This window comes from Trichechus manatus, unplaced genomic scaffold, assembly GCF_000243295.1.
Source record: "Trichechus manatus latirostris isolate Lorelei unplaced genomic scaffold, TriManLat1.0 scaffold00068, whole genome shotgun sequence".
NCBI classification, from domain to species: Eukaryota; Metazoa; Chordata; class Mammalia; order Sirenia; family Trichechidae; genus Trichechus; species Trichechus manatus.
Genome location: NW_004444004.1, coordinates 2379099 through 2401934, shown reverse-complemented (window position 1 = coordinate 2401934; position 22836 = coordinate 2379099). Strand labels below are relative to the sequence as shown.

At 39.0% G+C, this 22836-nt stretch overlaps 1 protein-coding gene across 2 annotated transcripts in view; it reads right to left on the bottom strand.

Moving 5' to 3' along the window:
- Positions 1–22836, bottom strand: part of COL4A5 (collagen type IV alpha 5 chain) — a 333343-nt gene that overhangs the window by 32880 nt on the left and 277627 nt on the right. For both annotated transcript variants that reach the window (XM_004379760.2, XM_004379761.2), the window contains exons 37-39: positions 14552–14678; positions 5368–5448; positions 1674–1772 (exon numbers count right to left, since the gene is read on the bottom strand). In XM_004379760.2, coding sequence (XP_004379817.1) covers positions 1674–1772; positions 5368–5448; positions 14552–14678 — 307 coding nt within the window. The remainder of the gene's footprint in view (positions 1–1673; positions 1773–5367; positions 5449–14551; positions 14679–22836) is intronic.

Sequence of the window (22836 nt, the reverse complement as noted above, 5' to 3'; positions counted from 1 at the left end):
AAAAATGGGCAAAGGATATGAACAGGCACTTCACCAAAGAAGACATTCAGGCAGCTAACAGACACATGAGGAAATGCTCACAATCATTAGCCATTAGAGAAATGCAAATCAAAACTACAAGGAGATACCATCTCACCCCAACAAGGCTAGCATTAATCCAAAAAACACAAAATAATAAATGTTGGGGAGGTTGTGTAGAGACTGGAACACTTATACACTGCTGGTGGGAATTTAAAATGGTACAACCACTTTGGAAATTGATTTAGCACTTCCTTAAAAAGCTAGAAATAGAAGTACCATACAAACCAGCAATCCCACTCCTTGGAATATATCCTAGAAAAATAAGAGTCCTCACACGAATAGATATATGCACACTCATGTTCATTGCAGCACCGTTCACAATCACAAAAAGATGGAAACAGCCTAGGTGCCCATCAATGGACAAACAGATAAACAAATTATGGTACATTCACACAATGGAATACTACGCAACGATAAAGAACAACGATGAATTCGCGAAACATCCTGTAACATGGATGAATTTGGAACTCATTATGCTGAGTGAAATTAGTCAGTTGGAAAAGGACAAATATTGTATGAGACCACTATTATAAGAACTCAAGAAAAGGTTTAAACACAGAAGACAACATTCTTTGATGGTTACGAGGGTGGGGAAGGAGAAGGGTATTCACTAACTATATAGTGTAGAAGAATTATCTTATGTGAAGGGATGGACAACACACAATACAGGGGAAGTCAGCACAACTGGACTAAACCACAAGCTAAGAAGTTTCCTGAATACAACCAAACACTTCGAGGGACAGAGTAGCAGGGGCAGGGATCTGGCGACCGTGGTTTCAAGGGACATCTAGGTCAATGGGCATAACAACGTTTACTAAGAAAATGTTCCGCATCCCATCTTGGTGAGTGGCGTGTTGGGTCTTAAGAGCTAGCGAGCGGCCATCTAAGATACATCAATTAGCCCCAACCCACTTGGCGCAAAGGAGAATAAAGAACACCAAAGACACAAGGAAAATATTAGCCCAAGAAACAAAAGGGCAACAATAAACCAGAGACTCCATCAGGATGAGACCAGAAGAACTAGATGGTGCCTGGCTACCACCAATGACTGCCCTGACAGGGAATACAACAGAGAGTCCCCAGTGGGGCAGGAGAAAAGTAGGGTGCAGAACTCAAATTCTAGTAAAAAGACCAGACTTAATGGTCTGACTGAGACTGGAGGAACCCTGGAAGACATGGTTCCTGGACTCTGTTAGCCCAGAACTGAAACTATTCCCGAAGCCAACTCTTCAGACATAGATTAGACCGGAGTATAAGACATAAAATGATACTCATGAAGAGAGTGTTTCTTAGCTCAAGTAGATACAAGAGATTAAATGGGCAGCTGCTGTCCACAGGCAAGATGAGAAGGCAAAAAGGGACAGGAGCTGGTTGAATGGACACGGGAAATCCAGGGTGGAAAGGAGGAGTGTGCTGCCACATTATAGGGAGAGTACCTAGGGTCACATAACAATGTGTATAAATTTATGTATGAGAAACTAACTTGAACTCTAAACTTCCACTTAAATACAATTAAAAAAAAAAGAATAAAAAGTTAAAGTAGGCATAAGGAGGGAATTAGAAAACTAGGAAGAATAAAAAAAATACAGCACCTGGTTCACCCTTCTGTCCAGCTGGTCCAGGAATACCATCTTGACCTGGTTTGCCTTTTTCACCTGGAGGCCCTGGTGGGCCAGGACGACCTCCACCACCTAAAGAACAGAGCATATCAGTTTACACCCATCTTCTGAACTCCCTTTTCCTTCCATATTCCCCATTCTCTACACACTAGCTTCAGCTAGTCCTATCTAAAAGGCGCAAAGAGCTTCTGAGACGCTCCTTTAAATCATGAAATTTTGTGGAAATGAATCATAAAATAAAGAAAGTGATATAACGAGAATAAGGAATAACCTAATCGTTCCCTCAGTATCCCAGACTTTTCAGTTTCTCATTTGTAAGATATCCTAAATGACTTTCTTTACTGATATATAGGCATACCTCATAGATACTGCGGGTTTGTTTCCTGAACACTGCAATAACGTGAGTGACACAAATTTTTTGGTTTCCCAGTGCATATAAAAGTTATGTTTACACTATACTGTAGTCTATTAAGTGTGCAATAGCATTACGTCTAAAAAGAATATACATACCTCAATGAAAAAATACTTTATTGCTAAAAAATGCTAACCATCATCTGAGCCTTCAGCGAGTTGTAATCTTGTTGGTGGAGGGTCTTGCCCCAATGTCGATGGCTGCTGACTGATCAGGGTGCTGAAGGTTGGGGTGGCTGTGGCAATTTCTTAAAATAAGACAACAATGAAGTTTGCCACATCAATTGACTCTTCCTTTCATGAAAGATTTCTCTGTAGCATGCAATGCTGTTTGATAGCATTTTACTCACAGTAGAACCTCTTCCAAAATTGGAGTCAATCATCTCATACACTGCTGCTGCTTTATCAACTAAGTTTATGTAATATTTTAAATGCTTTGTTATTATTTCAACAACATTCCCAGCATCTTCACCAGTAGATTCCATCTCAAGAAACCATTTGCTTTGCTCATCCATAAGAAGCAACGCCTCAGCTGTTAAAATTTTATCATGAGATTGCAGCAACCCAGTCACAGCTTCAGGCTCCACTTCTAATTCTAGTTCTCTTGCTATTTCCACCACATCTGCAGTTCCTTCCTCCACTGAAGTCTTGAACCCCTCAAAGTTATCCATGAGGGTTGGAATCAACTTCTTCCAAACTCCTGTTAATGTTGATATTTTGACCTCCTCCCATGAATCACGAAGGTTCTTAATGGCATCTATAATGGTGAGTCCTTTCCAGAAGGTTTTCAATTTACTTTGCCCAGATCCATCAGAGGAATCACTATCTATGGCAGCTACAGCCTTACGAAATGTATTTCTTAATAAGACATGAAAGTTGAAATTATTCCCTGATCCATGGGCTGCAGAATGGATATTGTGTTAGCAGGCATGACAACATTAATCTCCTTGTACATCTCCATCAGAGCTCTTGGGTGATCAGGTGCACTGTCAATGAGCAGTAACATTTTGAAACGAATCTATTTTTTATGAGCAGTAGGTCTCAACAGAGGGCTTAAAATAGTCAGTAAACCATGTTGTAAACAGATGTGCTGTTATCCAGTCTTTGCTGCTCCATTTATATAGCACAGGCAGAGTAGATTTAGCATAATTCTTAAGGGCTCTAGGATTTTCAGAATGGTAAATGAGCATTGGCTTCAACTTAAAGTCATCAGCTGCATTAGTCCCTAACAAGAGAGTCAGCCTGTCCTTTGAAACTTTGAAGCCAGGCATTGACTTCTCTCTAGCTATGAAAGTCCTAGATGGCATCTTCTTCCAATACAAGGCTCTTTCATCTACATTGAAAAGCTATTGTTTAGTGTACCCACCTTCATCGATTATCTTAGCTAGATCTTCTGGATAACTTGCTGTAGCTTCTACATCAGCACTTGCTGCTTCACCTTGTACTTTTAAGTTATGGAGATGGCTTCTTTCCTGAAACCTCATGAACCAATCTCTTCTATCTTCAAAGTTTTCTTCTGCAGCTTCCTCACCTCTCTTAGCCTTCACAGAATTAAAGAGAGTTAGGGCTTTGCTCTGGATTAGGCTTTGGTTTAAGGGAGTTGCGGTGCAATTAATTACTTTTGTGTGTGGCCTTTCTAGCCATAGTCTTGTGACTCTCACCCAGGTGATTGGGTGGGGCTGTGGAAACAAGATAATTGTGGCCCATCGACAGGATTGGTTAGTTTTGCCTTAAAAGAGGGCCAATTCCAGAGCAGAGAGGAGGAGACTACCACCACCAAGGAAGGACAGACCAGCAGGAGAGACCCAGTAGAAGCAGATGATGCAGTGGGCTTCCCAGCCCATGGAGAGAGAAAGCTGAGTTCCTTTGGGCAAAGACTGAGGGCCAGGGAGAGGTGTGCCTGTGAGCGAGTAGGGAGAGGCTATCCTGATGGAAGAACTGTATCCTGAGTGTTCCTGAGCCTGAATTGTTAACTGTTACTTCCCTAATAAGCCCCATAATTGTGAGGATGGTTGGTTAGTTCTGTGTGGCCACTGCCATGAATTATCGAATCTAGTAGAGAGTGCTGTGGGAGGGACAGTTGGTGTCAGAATTGGTAGAGATGGTGGAGAGAGGAGATGTATCTGACCTCCACTGCATAGGAATCAGCCTTGGACTGTTGATCTTGGTTCTCCTTCCCCCTTGTGGGGTTGGTGGAGATCAGACACCGCCCTCATGCTATTTTTACAGGAGTGTTGTGGCTGGTTTGATCTTCTATCCAGATCACTAAAACTTTCTCCATATCAGCAATAAAGCTGTTTCGCTATCTTATCATTTGTGTGTTCACTGGAGTAGCACCTTTAATTTCCTTCAAGAACTTTTCCTTTGCATTCACAACTTCACTGTTTGGCACATGAGGCCTAGCTTTTGATTTAAAGTGAGAGATGTGCGACAGTTCCTTTCACTTGAACACTTAGAGGTCATTGTAAGGCTATTAACTGGCCGAATTTCAATACTGTCGTGTCTCAGGGAACAGGGAGGCCCGAGGAGAGGGAGAGAGACAGGAACGGCCAGTTGGTGGAGCAGTCAGAATACACACATTTATCGATTAAGTCGTATATGGGTGTGCTTTGTGGCAAACCAATACAATTACAATAGTAACATCAAAGATCTCTGATCACAGATCATCATAACAGATATAATAATAATGAAAAAGTTTGAAATATTGCAAGAATTACCAAAATGTGACACAGAGACATGAAGTGAGCACATGCTGTTGGAAAAATGGTGCCAATAGACTTGGTTTACAGATGGTTGCCACAAACCTTCAATTTGTAAAAAATGCAATATCTGCAAAGCACAATAAAAAGAGGTATGCCTGTATAAATAAATAAATCGCTTTAGGATATCCAAGAGAGTAAGGTGGGAAGGAAGGGCATTATAGGCCTACTATGGGGCCAGGAGAAGTGATTTTGCTTCAGAAGCTAGCAAACAAACAAAATTGCTATACCCTGCCATTCTAAAAAATCAGAGCTTCTATCTGCTATTATGTGATATTTGAAATAACTCCCCAGAGAAAGCAAGCCCAGAAAGTAAGATCCCATAATAATTTTTAGTAACTTTTATTAAGAGTTGTTCACTTTGTACCTAACAAACAAACAGGGCTAAGTGAATGATCACCACGTTTCTTTGTCTTGTGAATGTTCACAGCTCCCAGAAAAGATGTGATTTTCCCAAATTGAATATAAGCCTTAGTTTTACATAACAACATACTTACCAATAAGACCAGGTTCTCCTGGAAGGCCAGCGTTCCCAGGAGGACCATCAATACCTTTCGGTCCAGGAGGGCCTGGGGTTCCTAGGGTAAAGAGTTCAATTTAAAAACAAAAGAAAAACTGCATTGTTTTGAGGGTTACAGTTTAGACTTACAATTTATAGTGTTGGCATATAAACAGTGAAGAATAGAAAGGGAACCCAAAAGATACTGATATTTGCTGAATATTTTTAAGAAAAAATTTAAGTTTTAAATTTATTTATCCAGTTGCTTTTGTTGTTTGCTGTAGTCAAGTCTGCCCTCAACTAATAGCGAGACCTCACACACAACAGAACAAAATGCTGCCCTGTCCTGAGCCATCCCCATGATGGGTTGCGTGCGAATCAGACCTTTGTGATCCACAGGGCTTTTATTGGCTGATTTTTGGGGATGTAGATCACCAGCCCTTTCTTCCTAGTCCATCTCAGTCTGGAAGCTCCACAGAAACCTGTTCACCATCATAGCAACACCCAAGCCTCCACTGATAGATGGGTGGTGGCTGTGCATAAGGTGTACTGGTCAGGAATCAAATCTGGGTCTCCCATATGGAAAGTGAAAATTATGGGCATAATTATATATTTATAAACATAAAAATAACTACCACCATATTATACTAGTAGAATTGGTAGGATTCCATTGTTTGTATATACCACAATTTTTTTTAATCCACCCATCCACTGTTGGACATTTGGGTTGTTACCAGATTTTAGCTATTAAAAATATCCATTCTATTTATGAAAACCTGGTCTATTTCTAGAGATTAGTTATTATAAATAAGGTTGCTGTGGATATTTTTGCACAAGTCTTTTTGTGGACATATTATGTCTTAACTTACCTTGGGTAAATACCTAGGAGTAGAATTGCTAGGCCAGAGTGTAGTTGTATGTTTAGTTTTACAAAAATTGCTAAACCATTTTGCATTCACAACAATATATGAAAATTCCAGTTGCTGCAGATCTTTGCACAACATGGTGATGTCAGTTGTTTTAATAATAACCATTCTGGAAGGTATGTAGTGCTATCTCATTGTGGTTTTAATTTGCATTTCTCTGACAGTTAATGATATTGATCACCTTTTCATGTGCTGATTGGCCATTCATATATCTTCTTTTGTGAAATGTCTGTTCAAATTTTTCCTGTTTTAAAAAATTGGATTGATATGTCTTATTATTATTAAGTTGCAGAAGCTCTTTATATAACCTGGATATCGGTCTGTTGTCAGATATATATTTTGCAGATATCTTCTCCTAGACTGTGGCTTTCCTATTCATTTTCTTAATGGTGTGTTTTGATAAACAGAAGTTTTCATTTTTACTGAGTCTAATATATCAATTTTTTCTTTTACAGTTGCTGATTTCTGTGTCCTAAGAAAACTTTGCCATACTCGTGAGGAGGGTGCCTCTTAGCTCAAGTAGATACAAGAGACTAAATGGGCAGCTCCTGTCCCGAGGTGAGATGGGAAGGCAGAGAGGGTTAGGAGCTGATTGAATGGACATGGGGAATTGGGTGGAAAGGAGGAGTGTGCTGTCACAGTATGGGGAGAGCAATTAGGGTCACATAACAATGTATATAAATTTTTGTATGGGAGACTAACTTGAAATGTAAACTTCATTTAAACTACAACAATAAAAAAATAAAAAAGAAAACTTTGCCTAGCCCCAAGTCATGAAAATATTCACCTATGTTTTCTCTAAAAGCTTTATGGTTTTAGATTTTATGTCAGGACTAAGATCCAACTCAAAATAATACTTTCTATATGGTATGAAGTATGGTTTGAATTTCATTTTTTTCCACATGAATATCTCGATGTCTTAGGACCATTTGTTGAAAAGACTTTCCTTTTTCTATTTGATTTCTTTGGCACTTTAATCAAAAATCAAATTATTATAAATGTGAGTCTTTCTGTGCAACCTATTCTGCTTCATTGATCTATTTGTCAATCCTTATGCCAGTACTACATTGTTTTAATTACTGTAGGTTTATAGTACATCTTAAAATCAGTTAGTGTAAGTTCTCCAACAATGTTTTTCTTTTTCAATATTGCTTTGGACACTTTAGGTTCTTTTCATTTCCATATATATTTTAGAATCAGCTTATCATTTGTTACAAAAAAAGTCTGCTGAGTTATTTATTGGAATACTTTCAATCTACGGATCAATTGGGGAGAACTAGTATCTTAACAATTCTGGTCTTCCATTCCATGAATATGATATATCTCTCTATTAATTTAGGTATTTTAAAATTTCTCACAGCAGGTTTTATAGTTTTAGTAAATATACCGTGCAAATATTTTGTTAAATTTATACCTAAATACTTATGAGGTCAGCCAAGATGGAGTAAGCCCCTCTTTCCCACCGATTACAATTAAAAATTCTGGACACAATACAAAAAAGCAACTACTCAAGGACTCAGAGTAAACACTTCGCAGCCATATTTGGGAGGTGAGTAAAAACTTAAAGAATGACCAGAAGAGCAGTACATTACTTTTCTATTGCTGCATAAAAATTTAACTCAAACTTAGTGGCTGAAAGACAAAGCCCATTTATTATCTCATAGATTCTGTAGGTAATAAGTCTCGGCACAGTTTAGCTGGGCTCTTATCTGGAGGCGCTGGGAAGAATACACTTCCAAGCTCATTCATGCTATTGGCTGAATTCAGTTCCTCGGAGTTGTAGGACTGAGATCCCTGTTTCCTTGCTTGCTGTCAGCTGGGAACCATTCTTAGGTCCTGGAGGCCACTCACATTTTCCCTGGATGGGCCTCTCTATCTCCGTAACAGATATCCTCCTTCGTGCTGAATCTCTCTCATACTTAAAATTTCTCAGACTTCTGCCACTAGCTGGAGAAAACTCTCTGCTTTTAAGGGTTCATGTGATTAGATTAGGCCCAACTGGACAATCGCTGTGTTTTGAGATCAATTAACAATTTTCCTATATGCAAGTTTAATATTCCAAAGCCAATTGTTATTTCTATACACTACCTACAAACAATTGGAAAATGAACTTAAACAGCAATACCACATAAAATACCATCAGAAAACATCAAATTTCCAGGAAAAAATTTAACAAAATATGTTCCAAGTTTCCAAAGTGAAAACACTGTTGAGTTAAATACCTAAATAAATGGAAAGATAACATGCTCATAAGTTGGAAGATGAAATATTGCTAAAATACTAATTCTTCCCAAGGTTACCCAGAGATTTAGTGTATTTTAATCGAAATCTCAGTAGGTTTTTTTCACATGGAAATTGATAAACTGATTCCCAAAATTTATTCAAAATACCTAGAATAGCCAAGACAAATTAAAACATTTGGAACAAAGTTGTAGCACTTATACTATCATATTTTAAGACAGAATATAGATTGACAATAATTTGGACAGTGCTCTGTTGAAGCAAGAATAGGAAAATGAGACCAATGGAACACAATACAGAGTCTAGAAATGTTGCTGTTGTTAGGTGCCATTGAGTCGCTTCCGACTCACAGCAAACCTATGTACCACAGAACGAAACACTGCCTGATCCTGCACCATGCTCACAATCGTTATTATGCTTGAGCCCATTGCTGCAGCCACCGTGTCAATGCATTTCGTTGAGGGTTGTCCTCTTTTCCACTGACTCCGTACTTTACCAAGCATGATGTCCTTCTCCAGGGACTGATCCCTCCTGACATGTCCAAAGTATGTGAGATGTAGTCTCGCCATCCTTGCTTCTAAGGAGCATTCTGGTTGTACTTCATGTCCAAGACAGATTTGTTTGTTCTTCTGGCAGTCCATAGTATATTCAATATTTTTCGCCAACACTACAATTCAAAGGCATCAATTCTTCTTCGGTCTTCCTTATTCATTGTCCAGCTTTATGCATGCGTATGATATGACTGAAAATACCATGGCTTGGGTCAGGCGCACCTTAGTCATCAAGGTGACGTCTTTGCTTTTCAACACTTGAAAGAAGTCTTTTGCAGCAGATTTGCCCAGTGCAATGTGTCTTTTGATTTCTTGACTGCTGCTTCCATGGGTGTTGATTGTGGCTCCAAGTAAAATGAAATCCTTGACAACTTCAATCTTTTCTCCGTTTATCATGATGTTGCTTACTGGTCCAGTTGTGAGGATTTTTGTTTTCTTTATGTTGAGGTGTAATCCATACTGAAGGCTGTGGTCTTTGATCTTCATAAGTAAGTGCTTCAAGTCCTCTTCAATTTCAGCCAGGCAAGGTTGTGTCATCTCCATAACGCAGGTTGTTAATGAGTCTTCCTCCAATTCTGAAGCCCCGTTCTTCTTCATATAGTCCAGTTTCTCAGATTATTTGCTCAGCATACAGATTAGGTATGGTGAAAGGATACAACCCTGATGCACACCTTTTCTGATTTTAAACCACACAGTATTCCCTCATTCTGTTTGAAAAACTGCCTCTTGATGTATGTACAGGTTCCTCATGAACACAATTAAGTGTTCTGGAATTCCCATTCTTTGCAATGTTATCCATTAATTTGTTATGATCCACACAGTCGAATGCCTTTGCATAGTCAATAGAACACAGCTAAACGTCTTTCTGGTATTCTACGCTTTCAGCCAGGATTCATCTGACATCAGCAATGATATCCATGGTTCCATGTCCTCTTCTGAATCTAGCCTGAATTTCTGGCAGTTCCTGTCGATATACTGCTGTAGCCGCTGTTGAACAATCTTCAGCAAAATCGTACTTGCATGTGATATTAATGCTATTGTTAGATAATTTCCACATTCGGTTGGATCACTTTTCTTGGGAATAGGGATAAATATAAATCTCTTCCAGTTGGTTGGCCAGGTGGCTGTCTTCCAAATTTCTTGGCAAAGATGAGTGAGTACTTCCAGCGGTGCATCTGTTTGTTGAAACATCTCAATTGATATTTCATCGATTCCTGGAGCCTTGTTTTTTTTTCCAATGCCTTCAGTGCAGCTCAGACTTCTTCCTTCAGTACCATCGGTTCCTGATCATATGCTACCTCTTGAAATGGTTGAACGTTGATCAGTTCTTTTTGGTATAATGTCTCTGTGTATTCCTTCCATCTTCTTTTGATGCTTCCTGTGTAGTTTAATATTTTCCCCACAGAATCCTTCACTATTGCAACTCGAGGCTTGAATTTTTTTTTCAGTTCTTTCAGCTTGAGAAATGCTGAGTGTGTTCTTCCCTTTGCACATGTCATTATAATACTTTACTTTGTCTTCTTGAGCTGCCCTTTGAAATCTTCTGTTAATCTCTTTTACTTCATCATTTCTTGCATTTGCTTTATCTACTTGACGTTTAAGAGCAAGTTTCAGGGTCTCTTCTGACATCCATTTTGGTCTTTTCTTTCTTTCCTGTCTTTTTAATGATTTCTTGCTTTCTTCATGTATGAGGTCCTTCCACAACTCATCTGGTCTTCGGTCATTAGTGTTCAATGTGTCAAATCTATTCTTGAGATGGTCTCTAAATTCAGGTGGGATATTCTCAAGGTTGTACTTTGGCTCTCGTGGACTTGTTCCAAACGTCTTCATCCTCAACTTGAACTCGCATATGAGCAATTGATGGTCTGTTCCACAGTTGGCCCCTGGCCTTCTCTCCACAGATGTAGTCGATTTGATTCCTGTGTATTCCATCTGGTGAGGTCCATGTGTATAGTCACTGGTTATGTTGGTGAAAAAAGGTATTTGCAATGAAGAAATCATTGGTCTCGCAAAATTCTATCATGCAATCTCCAGCGTCGTTTCTATCACCAAGACCATATTTTCCAACTATCAATCCTTCTTTGTTTCCAACTTTCACATTCCAATCACCAGTAATTATCAATGCATCCTGATTGCATGTTCGATCAATTTCAGACTGCAGAAGTTGGTAAAAATCTTCAATTTCTTCCTCTTTGCCCTTAGTGATTGGTGTGTAAATTTGAATAATAGTTGTATTAACTGGTATTCCTTGTAGGCGTATGGATATTATCCTATCACTGACAGCACTGTATTTCAGGATAGATCTTGAAATGTTCTTTTTCACGATGAATGCAACACCATTCCTCCTCAATTTGTCATTCCCGGCATAGTAGACCATATGATTGTCTGATTCAAAATGGCCAATACCAGTCCATTTCAGCTCACGAATGCCTAGAATATCAATGTTTATGTGTTCCATTTCACTTTTTACAATTTACAATTTTCCTAGATTCATGGTTCATACATTCCACTTTCCGATTATTAGTGAATGTTTGCAGCTATTTCTTCTCATTTTGAGTCGTGCCACATCAGCAAATGAAGATCGTGAAAGCTTGACTCCATCCACATCATTAAGGTCGACTCTACTTTGAGAAGGCCCCCAGTAGTCTTCTGAGTGCCTTCCAACCCGGGGGGCTCAACTTCCAGCACTATATCAGACAATGTTCCATTGCTATTCATAAGGTTTTCACGGGCTAATTATTTTCAGAAGTAGACTGCTGGGTCCTTCTTTCTAGTCTGTCTTAGTCTGGAAACTTAGCTGAAACCTGTCTGCCATGGGTGACCTTGCAGGTATCTGAATACCAGTGGCATAGCTTTAAGCATCACAGCAACAGGCAAACCCCCACAGTATAACAAACTGACAGACACATGGGGGCTTGCACGTCTGTAGCAGTGTAGTAGTAGAAATATATCCCCATATATATCATCAAAGGAGCCCTGGTGGCGTAGTGCTTACAGCGCTTAGCTGCTAACAAAAAGGTCGGCAGTTCAAACTCACCAGCCACTCAGCAGGAGAAAGATGTGGCAGTCTGCTTCCATGAAGATTACAGCCTTGGAAACCCCATGGGCAGTTCTACTGTGTCCTGTAGGGTCGCTATGAGTCGCAATCAACTTGGCGGCAGCAGGTTTGGTTTTTGGTTTATATACAGTCATTTGATTTCCTGACAAGGAGCCACGACAATTTATTGGTGGAACTTATACTCTTTAAGGATAAAATGAACCTTGGTCCCTACCTAACATCGTAAAAAATTTTTATTCAAGACAGATCATAAACATAAATATGAAGGCCTAAACATTGAATGTGCTAAGAAAAAATATAAGGGAATATTTCCATAGCCTTGAATAGATAAGTATTTCTTCAATAATCTGTTACTCGTCACTGTCGAGTCAATTCTGACTCATAGCAACCCTACAGGATAGAGTAGAACTATCCTATAGGGTTGCTATAGGGTTTCTAAGGCTGCAAATCTTTACAGAAGCAGATTGCCACATCTTTCTCCTGCAGAGCGGCTGGCAGGTTCAAACTGCTGAACTTTTGGTTGGCAGCTGAGCGTTTAACCACTGTGCCATGACAGAAAAAAACATTAATCATGAAAGAAAAGATTGATGCACTGTACTTTACTAAAATTAACAACCTCTGTTCACCCCTGGGAGGCACAAACATTTAAGCGCTTGGCTGCAAACCAAAAGATTGGCAGTTCCAGTCTACCCACAGGCTCCTCGAAAGAAAAGCCTGGTGGTGGTCTACTTTCAAAAAAAAAAATCAGCCACTGAAAACCCTATGGAGCACAGTTCTACTCTGACATATATGGGGTTGTTATAAGTCAGAATTGACATGATGGCAACTAGTTTGGTTTTTGGTTTGGTTCATCACAGAACAGCATTAAGAGAGTGAAAGGCAAACCTGAAATGGGAAGAAATATTTCCAACACATGCATCTAGTAAAAGACTCATTCAGAATATACAAAGAACTGCTCTGAATCAATAAGAAAGATGCAAAGAACCCAATAAAAAAATGAGCAAAAAAATTCGAAGAGGCACTTCAACAAGAGGCTATCTAAATGGTCAATAAATATAAGATAAAGTGCTTAATATTGTTATTCTTTAGGAAAATTTGAATTAAAACCTCAATGAGGTACCTCTACATACCCGACAGAATAGCTAAAAATTGAAAAGACTGACCATATCCAGTGATGGTGAGGATATGGAGCAACTGGAACTCTCATACATTGCTGCTGGGACTGTAATTTATAAAACCACTTTGGAAAACTCTTTGGCACTATCAACTAGGTTAAATATACACCAACATTATGATTCAGTAATTCCACTACTAAGTATCTGTCCTAACAGAAATTAGAGTATATATTCAACAAAAGACATGTAAAAGAATGTTTGTAGCATTTTTTTTTCATAATAGTCCCAAATTGGAAACAACTCAAAAAACCCTAAGTCCATCAATAAAATGAGGTAATTAATTGTGGTATATTTCTTCACTAGACTATTGCACAGCAATGATAAAACAAACAAACAAACAAAAAACTACTGACATATGCAATAAGACAAATAAATCTTAAAGACGTAATGTATGACTCCATTTACATGCAGTTGAAGAACAGGCAACTTTAACTGATGGTGATAGAAGTCATAGTTGTGGCTAACTCATAGGGATTTCACTGTGAAGGGGCATGAGTAAATTTTATGGGGTGAGGTAGATATTCTATATTTTGATATATATGGTGGATACATGGATATATACCTAGGTAAAAATCTATTTATCGTGTTGTACACATTAAGTACACTTTACCATATGTATGTTACATGTGAACAAAAAGGTTAATAAGAAAAAGTTAACCAAAATGCCACTCATCCATTCCACTGTGCAACCCAAAAAAGAAACAAAAAATTTAAATACAAGCACGAACAGAGCAGATACTATAATAATCTAGTTCAGGTTACCTGCTTGACTATAGTGCCAATTCCCTTTACTTGAATGACTCAGTCCTTGCCATTTGAATGAACTGTACCACTGTTCTGCCAACAGCCACCAGCTGTGTGCCTGAGAACAATTTTCTAAGAGAATCAGCAGTAGGCTAGGGGTTGGCAGTGTATATTATTACCTACAAAAATAGTAAGGCCTTTTAATTGACTTGTGGCTAGCAGTCAAAGATTGAAAAATGCTCCACCACAGTCTCTCTGCCCACAGGATATTGTCCTGCTGAGCTGGTAATACTCATTCTACTTCATACAGAAAGAAATTTGGGCAAAGATAAAGAACTAGTTCAAGATTATGTTAACAGTCAGTATCTGACTGGGAAATAGAATGCAAGTCTGCCAAATAACAAGTTGCTCTGTGGTCCTGGTTAGGGTAGATAAGGAAGGAAAAAATAACTCCAAGACAGATAGAATTTAAGAAAAAGAATGTTACCTGGGAATCCGGGAAGGCCTGGTTGTCCTTTTGCTCCAGGGGTCCCTGGTAATCCAGGCAAACCAGTATCTCCCACAGAACCTTTAATACCAGGGTTGCCTGGGTAGCCAGGCAGGCCAGGTTCACCCTGAAAACATAAATAAAAAGATAAAACTGAAGTTTCTACGTGACTTAAATTGTATAACAACATATCATTATTTATAGAGCTTTTATTATGTCAGGCTCTCTGCTAAGTGCTTTACATAAATTGCTTCATTTAATCATCAGAACAGCCCTACCAGTTAGGCTTTATTATCTTCATTTATAAATAAGAAAACTGAGGCTTAGAGAAGTCAAGTGCCTAAGGTCACTAGTAAGTGGCACAGTTGGGATTTGAACCAAGGTCTGGCAGAATCCAGAGCTCATGTTATTCCCACTACTTGTAGATACGTTACTCTCATTAATCCTTAACAACTCTATAAGAAAGAAACTATTAATAATCCCCATGTTACAGCGATGCAGCTTGTAAGTGGTGGAATCTGGACTTGGATCCAAGCATTCTGACTTCAGAACCTGGGCTTAGCATTCTTAGTATATTACAATGCAATTCAACCAGTAAGCATGTCAGCCAATAGCTACAGTTGGTTCTACAGCAAGAGGTAAATTTTATCTTAACATGAAGTAGCCTATTAATTCTGCAGTGTACATCTCAAATCCCACTTCCTCCATGAAGACTTCCTGGATAAAAAGTTTACCCTAAGAGCTTAATTAAAGTAGGCTCTTATTCTGTCATGTCTATAATGGTTTTATACATGCAAGCTCTGACTCCTCAACTACATTGAGTTTTTGGGGGGATCAGAGATAATTCACATATAACCATTCTTTGCTCAATGAACATGTGCATTGTGTTTTCTTCTAATAGAGCCTTAGAAGAACTCATACCCCTTTGCACAACTAAAACAAGTTTTTACCAATAACAATGAAAAAAATCTCTAAATCTCTACCACAATGCTCACTGCTCTGCTCATAAAGATCATGATCTCTCCCACAAAGTGTTAGTACTCGACATTGCCTACTGAATGCTACCTTCTTCACTTAAGTGCTTATGTTTGTCCGGGTGAATATAATCTTATATTTGTAACTGAAGTGTTTCTGCATTATGATAATAACTTTTTACCTAATACCTTTTCTCCTTCCAACCTATTTTTTCAAAACAATTAAAAATATTGGATTGGGAATATAGGCATTTTTTTCTGAGCCTTTTGTCTTAGTTATCTAGTGCTGCTATAACAGAGGAGCCCTGGTGGCGAACTGGTTAAGAGCTCGGCTGCTGACCAAAAGGTCGGCAGTTTGAATCCATCAAGCCCCTCCTTGGAAACCCTATGGGGCGGTTCTACGCAGTCCTATAGGGCCACTATGAGTCGGAATCAACTTGACAGCAACGGGTTTTTTGGCTATAACAGAAATACCATAAGTAGATGGCTTTAACAGACAAATTTATTTTCTCACAATGTAGGAGGCTGGAAGTCTGAATTGACAGCACTGGCTCTAGGGGAAGGCTTTCTCTGTCAGCTCTGGAGGAAGGTCCTTGTCTCTTCAGCTTCTGCTTCCTGGTTCCGTGGAAATCTCCACGTGTCTTGGCATCTATCTTATCCCACCTGTCCTCTGCTCACTTGTTTAATCTCTTCCATATCTCAAGAGATTGACTCAAAATACACCCTACACTAATCCTGCTTCGTTAACAGAAAACTCATTTCCAAATGGGATTATAACCACAGGCATAGTGGTTAGGATTTTTTTTTACATTTTTTTGTGTGTTTTAGGTGAAAGTTACACAGCAAATTAGTTTACCATTCAACAATTTATACACAGTTTGTTCCATGACATTGATTGCTATCTCTGCAATGTGTCAGCACTCTACCCATTTCCACCCTGCCTTCTCTGTTTCCAACCCTCCAGTTTCCCCACCTCTCCTTGCCTTCTCATCTTTGCTTTTGGGCAAATGTTGCCTGTTTGGTCTCATATAGTTAATTGTTCTAAGAAGCACATTGCTTATGCGTGTTATTGTTTATTTTATAGGCCAATTTATTACTTGGCTGAAAGGTGACCTCCAGGAGTGGTTTCAGTTCCAGGTCAAAAGGCAATAGTCTAGGGGTTTCCTCCAGTCTCTATCAGTCCAGTAAGTCTGGTCTTTTTTACGAATTGGAGTTTTGTTCTACATTTTTATCTCATTCTAACCAGGACCTTCTATTGTGCTCTTGGTGAGAGTGGTTGTTAGTGGTAGTTGGGCACCATCTAGTTCTTATGGTCTCAGGCTACAGGAGGCTGTGGTTAGTGTTGGCCGCTAGTTCTGTGGACTAATTACATCCACTCTCCTTTGCTCCAGATGGGAAGAAATCAACAGGTGTATCCTACGTGGCCGTTTGCAAGCTTTTAAGAACCCAGACGCTACTCACCAAACTAGAATGTAGAACATTATCTTTATGAACTGTGTTATGCCAATTGACCTAAATGTCCCCTGAGACTACGGTCCCTCGCTTTCAAGCACAGTAACTCATTCTTATGAGGTGTTTGGATATGTCTAAGAAGTTTCCATAACTGGGCCCCCATGTTCAGCACATACAAATATGTATATATGAATGCCCACAACTATACCTATGTATGCACCTGCCTGTACTCCCATAGCCCTCCCACACATATATAGCATACATATATACCTATGTAAACACTCACAAATTTTTGTTTGCTATTATTGTTGCTGCAGAATTATATATATTGCAGCATTTATCGTAGTTGTCCTTTATTCTTGCGTACCTCTCAGTGTCTTCATTTACCATGGTCATGTTGTGCTGACTCTCCTCATATTGTGTATTGCCTTTCTCTTTTCCAGAATTAATGGGTCTACTATAGGGTCGCTATGAGTTGGAATTGACTCGACAGCAACAGGTTTAGTTTTTTTTTTTACTATCTAGACTATCTCCCTACTATCTCCTTCTCTCCCTCTCCCACCCCTGGTAACCATCAAAGAATGTTGCTTTCTGTGTGTAAACCTATTCCTGACTTTTTATAAAAGTGGTGTCATACTATATCTGTCCTTCTGTGACTGACTTACTTCACACAGCATAATGTCCTCCAGATTCATCCATGATATGTTTAGTGGACTCATCATTATTCTTTATCATTGTATAGTATTCCATTGAATGTATGTACCACATTTTGTTGGTATCCATTCATCCATTGATGGACACTTAGGTTGTTTCCATCTTTTTGCTATTGTGAACAATGATGCAGTGAACATGGGTGTGCATATGTCTATTCGTGTCACTGCTCTAATTTCTCTAGGATATGTTCCTCGGAGTGGGATTGCTGGATCGTATGGTATTTCTATTTCTAGCTTTTTGAGGAAATTCCATACCATTTTTCATAGTGGTTGTACCATTTTACAATCACACCAGCAGTGTATAAGAGTTCCAATCTCCCCACAACCTCATCAGCATTTGTTGTTTTCTGTTTTTTCGATCAGAGCCATTTTTGCAGGGGTGAGATAGTATCTCATTGTAGTTTTGATTTGTATCTCTCTAATGGCTAATGATTGTGAGGCATGTCTTCATGTGTATGTTAGCAGCCTGAATGTCTTCTTTGATGAAGTGCCTATACAAGTCTTTTATTCATTATTTAACTGGATTGTTTGTCTTTTTGTTGTTGAAGCATTGAAGTATTCTATATACTTTAGAGATTACACCCTTGTCAGACATGTCACTGCCAATTTTTTTTCCCAGTCTTTATGTTCTCTTTTTACTTCTCTTGGTAAAGTCTTTTAATGAGCAGCAGTATTTAATTTTTAGGAGGTCTCAGTTATCTAGTTTATTTTCTGTTGTTTCTGCATTTTTAGTTATGTTTGACAGAGTATTTATGCCATAAATTTGTACCCCTACCATTGTCCCTATGATATCTTCCAGGAACTTTACAGTTTTAGGTTTAATGTTTAGGTCTTTTATCCATTTTGAGTTAGTTTTTGTGTATGATGTGAGGTATGGATCCAGTTTCATTCTGCTGAAAATGGATATCCAGTTTTGCCAGCACCATTTGTTTAAGGAACTATCTCTTCCCCATTGTATGGACTTTGACCCTTTGTCAAAGATCAGTTGTTCATGGCTGGATAGATTTACTTCTAGGTTCTCAATTCTGTTCTATTGGTCTATGTGTCTGCCATTGTACCAGTACCAGGCTGTTTTGACTACCATGGCTGTATAGTAAATTCTGATATTTGGAAGTGTGAGGCCTCCTACTTTGTTCTTCTCCTTTTAATAATGCTTTAGCTATTCGGGGCCTCTTTCCTTATAAAGTTGGAGATTATTTTTTCCATTTCTTAAAAAACGCTGTTAGGATTTGGATCGGGATTACATTATATCTATAGATCGTGTTGGGTAGTATTGACATTTTCACACAGTTAAGCCTTCCAATCCATGAGCATGGTATGTTTTTCCATTTACATAGGTCTCTTTTGGTTTATTGCAGTAGTGTTTTGAGTTTTCCTCGTATAAGTCTTTTAGGTCCCTGGTTAGATTTATTCCTAGGTATTTTATCCTTTTAGGGGCTATTATAAACAGTATTGTTTTCTTGATTTCCTTTTTGGAGTTCTCCTTGGTAGTATAGAGGAATGCAACTGATTTTCATAAGTTCACCTTATACCCTGCCACTTTGCTGAGCCCTTCTATTAGTTCCAGTAAGTTTCATGTGGAATCTCTGAGATTTTTCTATATATAGGATCATGTCAACTATGAATAGGGATAGTTTTACTTCCTCCTTACCAATCAGGATGTCTTTTATTTCCTTTTCTTGCCTTATGTCTCTGGCTAGGACTTCTAGTGGTGGCTCACGTGTTGCTGCAATACTGCAAGCTTTGCCACCCGTATTTCCAATACCAGCAGCGTCATCCTTGGTGGGCAGGTTTCAGCAGAGCTTTCAGATTAAGACAGACTAGGCAGAAGGACCTGGTAGTCTACTTCTGAAAAAAATTGGCCAGTGAAAACCTTACGACTAACAGTGGAACACTGTCTGATATAGTGCCAGAAGAAGAGCCCCTCATGCTGGAAGGCACTCAAAAGACGACTGGGGAAGAGCTGCCTCCTCATCCATCTTAACGGTATGGATGGAGTCAAGCTTTTGGGACCTTCATCTTCTAATGTGGCATGACTCAAAATAAGAAGAAACACCTGCAAACATCCATTAATAACTGGAATGTGGAATGTATGATTATGAATCTAGGAAAACCGGAAGATGTGAAAAATGAAATAGAATGGATAAACATCAATATCCTAGGCATTAGTGAGCTGAAATGGATTGATATTGGCCATTCTGAATCAGACAATCACACGGTCTACTATGCCAGGAATAGCAAATTGAAGAGGAATGGCATCGCGTTCATCGTCAAAAAGAACATTTCAGGATCTATACTGAAGTACAATGCTGTCAGTGATAGGATAATATGCATATGCCTACAAGGAAGACCAGTTAATACACTATTCAAATTTACACACCAACAGCTAAGGCCAAAGATGAAGAAACTGAAGATTTCTACCAACTTCTGAAGTCTGAAATTGATCAAACATGCAATCAAGATGCATTAATAATTGCTAGCAATTGGAATGTGAAAGTTGGAAACAAAGAAAAAGGATTGGTAGTTGGAAAATATGGCCTTGGTGACAGAAACGATGCTGGAGATCACACGATAGAATTTTGCAAGATCGAGGACTTCTTCATTGCAAATACCTTTTTTCAACACCATAAATGGTGACTGTACACGTGGATCTTGCCAGATGGAATACACAGGAATCAAACTGACTACATTTGTGGAAAGAGACGATGGAAAAGCTCATTATCATCAGTCAGAACAAGGCCGGGGCTGACTGTGGAAGAGACCAGCAACGGATCATATGCAAGCTCAAGCTGAAGATGAAGAAAATTAGAACAAGTCCATGAGAGCCAAAGTACAACCTTGAGAATATCCCACCTGAATTTAGAGACCATCTCAAGAATAGATTTGACACATTGAACACTAATGACCAAAACAAGATGAGTTGTGGAATGACATCAAGGACATCATACATGAAAAAAGCAAGGGATCATTAAAAAGACAGGAAAGAAAGAAAAGACCAAAATGAATGTCAGAAAAGACTTTGAAAGTTGCTCTTGAATATAGAGTAGCTAAAGCAAAAGGAATAAATGATGAAGTAAAAGAGCTAAACAGAAGATTTCAAAGGGCTGCTCGAGAAGACAAAGTAAAGTATTATAATGACATGGGCAAAGAGTTGGAGCTAGAAAACCAAAAGGGAAGAACATGCTCAGCATTTCTCAAGCTGAAAGAACTGAAGAAAAAATTCAAGCCTCAAGTCACAATATTGAAGGATTCTATGGGGAAAATATTAAATGAAGCAGGAAGCATCAAAAGAAAATGGAAGGAATACAGTCACTGTACCAAAAAGAATTGGCTGATGTTCAACCATTTCAGGAGGTAGCATACGATCAAGAACCGATGGTACTGAAGGAAGGGGTCCAAGCTGCACTGAAGGCATTGGCAAAAAACAAGGCTCCAGGAACTGACGGAATACCGATTGAGATGTTTCAACAAACGGATGCAGTGCTGAAAGCACTCACTTGTCTCTGCCAAGAAATTTTGAAGACAGCTATCTGGCCAACCGACTGGAAGAGATCCATATTTGTACCCATTCCAAAGAAAGGTGATCCAACAGAATGTGGAAATTATCGAACAATATCATTAATATCACACACAAGTGAAATTTTGCTGAGGATCATTCAAAAGCAGTTGCAGCAGTACCTGAACAGGGAATTGCGAGAAATTGAAGCCGGATTCAGAAGAGGACATGGAACAAGGGATATCATTGTTGATGTAGGATTGAGCATTGCTGAAAGCAGAGAATACTAGAATGATGTTTACCTGTGTTTTATTGACTATGCAAAGGTATTCAACTGTGTGGATCATAACAAATTATGGATAACATTGTGAAGAATGAGAATTCCAGAACACTTAATTGTGCACATGAAGAACCTGTACTTAGACTAAGAGGCAGTCATTCGAACAGAGCAAGGGGATACTGTGTGGTTTAACATCAAGAAAGGTATGCATAAGGGTTGTATCCTTTCACTATACTTATTCAATCTGTATGCTGAGCAAATAATCCGAGAACCTGGACTATATGAAGAGGAACGCAGTATAAGGATTAGAGGAAGACTCATTATAACAATTTGCGATATGCAGATGACACAACCTTGCTTACTGAAAGTGAAGAGGACTTGAAACACTTATTGATGAAGATCAAAGACCACAGCCTTCCTGGCTACCACTGACTGCTCTGACAGGGATCACAATAGAGGGTCCCGGACAGAGCTGGAAAAAAATGTAGAACAAAATTCTAACTCACAAAAAAAAAAGACCAGACTTACTGGCCTGACAGAGACTGGAGAAACCCCAAGAGTATGGACCCCAGATACCCTTTTAGCTTAGTAATGAAGTCACTCCTGAGGTTAACCCTTCATCCAAAGATTAGACAGGCCCATAAAACAAAATGAGACTAAAGGGCACACCAGCCCAGAGACAAGGACTAGAAGGCAGGAGGGGACAGGAAAGCTGGTAATAGGGAACCCAAGGTCGAGAAGGGAGAGTGTTGACATATGCAGTTGTTAACCAATGTCATAAAACAATATATGTACTAATGGTTTAATGAGAAGCTAGTTTGTTCTGTAAACCTTCATCCAAAGTACAAAAAAAAATTCTAACAATAATATCAACTTCAAAATATTCTTGTGAAGATTAAATGAGATATATCTCAAAAAAAAAAAAAAAAAAAACCCACAGCCTTCAGTATGGATTACACTTCAACATAAAGGGAACAAAAATTCTCACAACTGGACCAATTAGCAACATCACGATAAATGGAGAAAAGATTGATGTTGTCAAGGATTTCATTTTACTTGGAGCCACAATCAATGACCATGGAAGCAGCAATCAAGAAAAGAAATGGGAGACTCCGGCAAGATGGCGGTCTAGGCAGAAGCACCACACCGTCCCTCCACAACAAAGATCCGAAAAACTAAGCCAAACAGAGAATCAACAATCCTGAAACCCTAGAACATCAAATGAAGAGATAAAGAACTCAGTCGAACACCAAACGGAGTAAGAATACTGTAAAGAGAACAGAGAGCGAGGAGAGATTCATGCAGAGGTCCCCTTCCAGCTAACGCAGCGCGGATCCACCATCTTGGACTCCTATCGGAGACCAGCAAAC